Source organism: Austrofundulus limnaeus, unplaced genomic scaffold, assembly GCF_001266775.1.
Source record: "Austrofundulus limnaeus strain Quisiro unplaced genomic scaffold, Austrofundulus_limnaeus-1.0 Scaffold1674, whole genome shotgun sequence".
Taxonomy (NCBI): domain Eukaryota; kingdom Metazoa; phylum Chordata; class Actinopteri; order Cyprinodontiformes; family Rivulidae; genus Austrofundulus; species Austrofundulus limnaeus.
In genome coordinates this window covers 31698-38792 of record NW_013954076.1, presented here as the reverse complement: position 1 = coordinate 38792, position 7095 = coordinate 31698, and the positions used below count along the sequence as shown (strand labels likewise).

The 7095-nt window shown below is 46.3% G+C and overlaps 1 protein-coding gene across 1 annotated transcript in view; it reads left to right on the top strand.

Moving 5' to 3' along the window:
• The window catches only part of frem1b (Fras1 related extracellular matrix 1b), a gene marked incomplete in the record, with an annotated part of 31565 nt that overhangs the window by 11186 nt on the left and 13284 nt on the right, over positions 1-7095 (top strand). The window contains 7 exon segments of the mRNA XM_014033250.1: positions 1571-1915; positions 3216-3358; positions 3441-3637; positions 3734-3824; positions 4961-5128; positions 5204-5412; positions 5539-5632. Of these exon segments, the coding sequence (XP_013888704.1) occupies positions 1571-1915; positions 3216-3358; positions 3441-3637; positions 3734-3824; positions 4961-5128; positions 5204-5412; positions 5539-5632 (1247 nt within the window).

The following is a 7095-nucleotide window of genomic DNA, read 5'->3' as shown; positions in this document are numbered from 1 at the left end:
GAAACTTCATCCAACTCATGAAGTTTTAGTTATTTGTCCTCCTGGACTTGGACTTGTCTTTGTCATGTTTGTCTCAGCYGATGGAGGGGGTGTGTCCTGCAGGACGCTGTGTCTCAGAGGACCACGCTGACCCTCTGAGTGGGGACTTGGGACAGTCTCTGCAGGCTCGGTCCAATGCCTTCAGCCAAATGGACGGCTGCCTGTCTGTCCCGCTTCCTTCTTCATGGGCCTGTTGCCCAGCGACACCTTTGGGCCCAATTACCAAGTTGTTTCCATCACTTGGACCGTGAGCCGGTTCCCCTCGGTACCGTCGTTAATGAGGTTCGGGCTTGTGACCGCTCGTCTCTCAATCTGTCTGCTGACCTTGGCCTTCTGTCTTTCTGGCACTCTCACGGAGACAGGAAGTCCCCGTCCTGGCAGCCGAGCGGCCGCCGGGAGAGACGCCACGTTTTACCCAGCGGTGTTGTCAGTCCGAGCCGAGCCTGCAGGCGCCAACACAAACCTGTTCTTTCCAACAGGAGCGTGCACGTGACGTGCTGCAGACAGTAATTGAATCAAAGTGTGAAGTTYTGTCTGGAAGGCGTCCACCGGTAACAGCACATGTTTCTGACAGATGGACAGAAGACACGTCGTCTTCATGTGGGACAAACAAGTCTTCATGTTGGGACCAGCAGGACACACTTTACTACAGACACTTATTAATTCAACTTCTTTTACAAACAGAAACATGTCGACCTGCCAGAGTTCTGTCAGGTTTTACTCAAACTGATGGAACCGTTTCACAGTTCAACCATTCAAAGTCTGAAGGTTCCTGTGGGCTGCTGTTCGTAACGTTACTGTCAAATATTACCACCAATATCTGCGTTTTATTTAGACTTTTATTAGAAAAATACTGATTTATTTTTCAAAGGCAGTTTTTCACCTCATGATTCATACATTTATAAATGTCATAGTTTATAAACTAAATATTTAACTTACTAATTAAATATTTAGTTAACAAGCTAAATATTTAACTTGAAACTTAAATATTTAACTTAAATATTTAGCTAGCTACCTAAATATTTAAGTTAAATATTTAAGTGGCTAGCTAAATATTTAGCTTGTTAACCAACTATTTAATTTGTAAGTTAAATGTTTAGTTTATAAACTATGACATTTATAAATGTATGAATCATATGGTGAAAAACTGCCTTTGAAAAATAAATCAGTTTTTTTCTTATAAAAGCCTAATGAAACACAAACATCGGTGGTAATTTTTGACTGTAACGTTACGAACAGCAGCCCGCAGGTTCCCACCTGAATCTCAGGTGTGTTTTTAACATTTAAAATGTGAGTTTTTCTCAGGTGACAGAGTAACTTAATGACTGCAGATTCTTCTGAGTTACAGGAAGTGTTTTAAAGGTTTTTAATGCTTGAAGTTTGGATTAAATCTGTAAAACAGAAAAGTTTCATAGTTTTACTTTATGAGCTGCTTCAGATTAGGTTATTTCATCTTAATCTAGACTCTTAAACGTCTGAGTTGAGCTGCCCTCACCTGTTCAGGTAAGGATCTCCTGTCTGCTGCCTCCAGGTGGGAAGGCCTTCATGTTTCATGTGAAGGACCTGAAGGAGGGCGTGGTCATTTATCACCACTCCGATAGCGACTCCACCCGTGACCACATCGTCTTCCGCATCAGCGACGGCCGCCACAGCATCCGGCACAGGTTCCCCATCAACATCCTGCCGAAGGACGACACGCCGCCGTTCCTCATCAACAACGTGGCGGTGGAGGTGCAGGAGGGGGGCGCTGTGAGGCTGCAGGACTACATGCTGCTGGCCTCAGACCTGGACTCCAGTGATGACCACATCCTGTACCAGGTAGTCCTCGCTCCCCAGGCAGGGCAGCTGGTCAGGAGGAGCCCCGCCCACAAGACAGGTGAGGCTTTCTGAGAGATGCCAAGTCAAGAAAAAACACAAAGACAAACACAAGTGATATCTAAGAATGATTGTTGTTAGCAGATGTTGTTCTGCTATAATCACTGATGAACAGGGGGTCATGAACCACCGACCCAAACCCCAAAACACCACCTCCACCACAGGTAGCATCCAGGTGTGTGTTAGCATCCAGGAGTTAGCATCCAGGAGTTAGCATCCAGGTGTGTGTTAGCATCCAGGAGTTAGCATCCAGGAGTTAGCATCCAGGTGTGTGTTAGCATCCAGGTGTTAGCATCCAGGTGTGTGTTAGCATCCAGGTGTTAGCATCCAGGTGTGTGTTAGCATCCAGGTGTTAGCATCCAGGTGTTAGCATCCAGGACTTAGCATCCAGGTGTTAGCATCCAGGTGTGTGTTAGCATCCAGGTGTTAGCATCCAGGGGTGTGTTAGCATCCTGGTGTTAGCATCCAGGTGTGTGTTAGCATCCAGGTGTTAGCATCCAGGAGTTAGCATCCAGGTGTTAGCATCCAGGTGTGTGTTAGCATCCAGGGGTGTGTTAGCATCCAGGGGTGTGTTAGCATCCAGGTGTTAGCGTTTAAGTGTTAGCGTCCAGGTCTGTGTTAGCATCCAAGTGTTAACATCCAGGAGTTAGCATCCAGGTGTTAGCATCCAAGTGTTAGCATCCAGGGGTGTGTTAGCATCCAGGTGTTAGCGTTTAAGTGTTAGCGTCCAGGTCTGTGTTAGCATCCAGGTGTTAACATCCAGGAGTTAGCATCCAAGTGTTAGTATCCAGGTATGTGTTAGCATACAGGTGTGTGTCAGCATCTAGTGTGTGTTAGCATATAGGTGTTAGCATCCAAATGTTAGCATCCAAGTGTTAGCATCCAGGTGTTGGCATCCAGGTGTGTGTTAGCATGCAGGTGTGTGTTAGCATACAGGTGTTAGCATACAGGTGCACAGCTACACAACGCCATGGCATGAAGACATCAGCAATGACCTTAAAGAAACTGTTAATTAATCCATGAAAGGTCAAATGTCATTTTCAACATTTTTTAAGATAAATTCATTCATTCTACAAAAAGAAAAACAACAAGTAAATACATGTAAAACTATATTTAATGGTCCACAGTCTGTAGGACATTAGGAGACATTGTCCTGATGCATCTCAGTAGTCCAGGTAGAAAAATGAAAAAGAAAAATAAGTAAGTCCTCTGATCCAGAGGACTTACTTATTTTTCTTTTTGATTAGGAGAAGTTGTTCTTTCTTGTTGGATGTACACTGATTTACTTACCAACTGGTCAGATGTACCAGTGGACAGCTTCCTGCAGAGAGACCTGATCCAGGGTCAGATCTTCTACCAGCACTCAGGAGATGAGGCGTTTGAGGACTCCTTCGACTTCACGCTGTCTGACAGCCACCAGCCTCCCAATCTCTCACAGACATATGTGAGTTACACTAACTGAGCCCTGAGCAGGAGGAAGTGATGTTTGGTTTGTCTCTGAGACCTCCTGTCCTCCCTGTCCTCAGACGGTGGTGGTCCATGTATTCCCGGTGAAGGACCAACTGCCAGTGGAGGTTCCCGGCTCCGTCCGGTCTCTGACGGTGAAGGAGACTGAGGTGGTTTACATCACACAGAACCAGCTGCACTTCACAGACAGAGAGAATCCAGCAGCTGACCTGACCTTCGTCATCACACAGCCCTGCTTCAGTCCTCTGAATCCTGGGTACAGAACCACACGGGTCCAGAGCAGGTCTGTGAAGGCAGGAGGAGAACCTCTCAACTGAAACTGGCTTTTGTTTTTCTTTCTGCTTCATTTCAGACTGATGGATGCAGGACGTCTGTTCTACACCGACAGTACCAGCTCCATGAAGAAAGATCACATGGTTGCGGTGTTAAAGTCCTTCACTCAGGTGTGAGACCCATCAGAACATCCCGAGTCCCTCACTCAGGTCATCCTGCAGAAAGCAGGTTTCACTACATCCAATTAATGCAACACCTTAGAAGAATTAGGTCATTTTTCTGTCGGTCCTCCCTTCACCATTCTGGTCTTGGTGCTCTCTCTGGTCTTGGTGTTCTCTCTGGTCTTGGTGCTCTCTCTGGTCTTGGTGTTCTCTCTGGTCTTGGTGTTCTCTCTGGTCTTGGTGCTCTCTCTGGTCTTGGTGCTCTCTCTGGTCTTGGTGTTCTCTGGTCTTTGTGCTCTGGTCTTGGTGTTCTCTCTGGTCTTGGTGCTCTCTCTGGTCTTGGTGCTCTCTCTGGTCTTGGTGCTCTCTTTGGTCTTGGTGCTCTCTCTGGTCTTGATGCTCTCTCTGGTCTTGGTGCTCTCTCTGGTCTTGGTGCTCTCTCTGGTCTTGGTGTTCTCTGGTCTTGGTGTTCTCTGGTCTTTGTGCTCTGGTCTTGGTGTTCTCTCTGGTCTTGGTGCTCTCTCTGGTCTTGGTGCTCTCTCTGGTCTTGGTGCTCTCTTTGGTCTTGGTGCTCTCTCTGGTCTTGGTGCTCTCTTTGGTCTTGGTGCTCTCTCTGGTCTTGGTGCTCTCTCTGATCTTGGTGTTCTCTGGTCTTGGTGCTCGCTCTGGTCTGGGTGTTCTCTCTGCTCTCTCTGATCTTGGTGTTCTCTGGTCTTGGTGCTCTCTCTGGTCTGGGTGCTCTCTCTGGTCTGGGTGCTCTCTCTGGTCTTGTTGTTCTCTCTCTGGTCTTGGTGCTCTCTCTGGTCTTGGTGCTCTCTCCGGTCTTGGTGCTCTCTCCGGTCTTGGTGCTCTCTCTGGTCTTGGTGCTCTCTCTGGTCTGGGTGCTCTCTCTGGTCTTGGTGCTCTCTCTGGTCTTGGTGTTCTCTGGTCTGGGTGCTCTCTCTGGTCTTGGTGCTCTCTCTGGTCTGGGTGCTCTCTCTGGTCTTGTTGTTCTCTCTGGTCTTGGTGCTCTCTCTGGTCTTGGTGCTCTCTCTGGTCTTGTTGTTCTCTCTGGTCTGGGTGCTCTCTCTGGTCTTGGTGTTCTCTGGTCTTGGTGCTCTCTCTTGTCTTGGTTGTGACAGTACCCCCATCCTGTTTCCTCGCAGCACGCAGTGACCCACATGAAAGTGGCCTTCATGCCTCCTGTAGAGGATATTGGAGTCCATCCTCTGTTTGTCCAGTTTGTGTTCTCCGTCAGCGACTCCACTGGGGGAACTGTGTCCGGCCTGGTCTTCAACATCACTGTCACCCCCGTGGACAACCAGGCCCCTGAGGTCAGAGGTCAACCTGTGTGAGCTGTTGATCAGTTAGTTCTGTTGGACTGGAACCATCATTTGTGTGCTCCTTAGGCTTTCACCAACCTGCTGCGGGTGGAGGAAGGTGGAGAGGCCTTTGTGACCGAGGAGCATCTCCAGGTTCAGGATCGGGACAGTTCAGAAGAACTGTTGAGGGTAAAGATTCAGACTACTGCTCGTCATGGTCGACTGGAGCTGCAGGGCCGAATTCTGCTACAGGGAGACCAGTTCATGTTGACGGACTTGAGAGGACTGCGGCTCAGGTGAGACCACCTGAATCGGGAGGTTCATTATGTCCTTCACTCTTTCTGTCCCACCAGTTAGACCATTTGTTTTATTCTCATGTCTTCACTGTGTCCTCATGTCCTTTGTTATGTCTTGTGTTGCAGGTACGTCCATGATGACTCAGAGACCACTGAGGATGAGGTGGGCCTGGAGGTACTGGACGGTCTGAACGCTGCTGACGTTGTGCTTCAGATTCAGGTRAGTTGTGGCATCATTGTGACATCATCATAACATCATTGTGATGTCACAGTGACATCATTGTGACATCACTGTAATAACATAACCAATGAGTATTCAGTCAAATCCTTTACAGGTGATGGTCAAACATACAGTACCTCCAAGACATGTTTTTCAAAGGTTTTCAGATGCTGCAGTGTCTGACAGGATCTGTATGATCCTCACCTCAACCAGGAAGCTGCCTGGCTTCGTTACACCCCAAACACAGTCAGTCCAAAGGGACTCCCTGTTCTGAAAAGCTTTGGAGAAGACACAACAATCCTAGAGGATGAGACTAGCAGCCCCTTTATGACCATGAACATTGCAACAAATCACATTTTACATTCATTCATTCATTCATTCATTCATTTTGGTCTTGGTGCTTTCTCTGGTCTGGGTGTTCTCTGGTCTCTGGGTGATGGATGGATGGATGGATGGATGGATGATGATGGATGATGGATGGCGTTGTATAAATAAATTCATTCATTTATACAACGCTTCACAACAACCAACTAAGGTAACCAAAGCATTTTGCAGTAAAAATCACATCACAAGAAAAGAAAACAAAAATGGTATTAAAGCCCGTCTAAAGAAATAAGTCTTGAGTTYATACTTAAAGATGCTGGGTCAGAAGTGGAGCGAAGGTCTAGAAGGAGTTTGTTCCAGAGTCAGGGTCCTGAAACTGAAAAGACCCGGTCACATCAATGCTTTAGCCTTGACCCTGGGATATCCAAYAAAAGGTGATCTGATGACCGCAGGGATCTCCATGTACAGTTAGACTTAAAATTCAGATAAATATGTTGGGGCAGTGCCATTAAGAGCTTTAAAAACAAACAATAACATTTTTAAATCAATTCTAAAACAGACAGGAAGTCAGCGTAAAGAACATAGAACAGGTGACATGCTCACATCTAGAGGTGTTGGATAAAAGACGGGCAGCTGTTCTGGACAAAATCAAGTTGTCTTAGAGAAGACTGAGGGATGCCAATATGCAGTCCATTATCAAGTCTGGAACTAATGAATGCATGATTGGCTTTCTCCAAGTCAGTGCGATGTAAAAAAAACTTTTAAACTTTGGTCAGCAGACTGAGTTTGGATTTCTGTGTTCATCATGGATTGTCCATAGCAAACACCATGTTCAAACATAAAGCTGTCCATATGTGCTCTTGGCACCAGGACACCCTAGGCCACAGCTCGATAATCTACCTTGTTGTTGTTTCATCTGATCTGTGGCTGCATGTGTTGGACACTCGGGTAAGGAATTATATAGAATAGATAGTAAGAATAGATAATTAAAAGATATGTAAATGTGAAATGGTCATTAACATATGTATGTTTATTTTTTGTCTTTCGTCCTGATGCATCTCAGTAATCCAGGTAAAAAATCAAAGGAAAAAAATAGTATAGGTCCTCTGGACGGGTTCTTCTCTAATGAAACGTTTCAT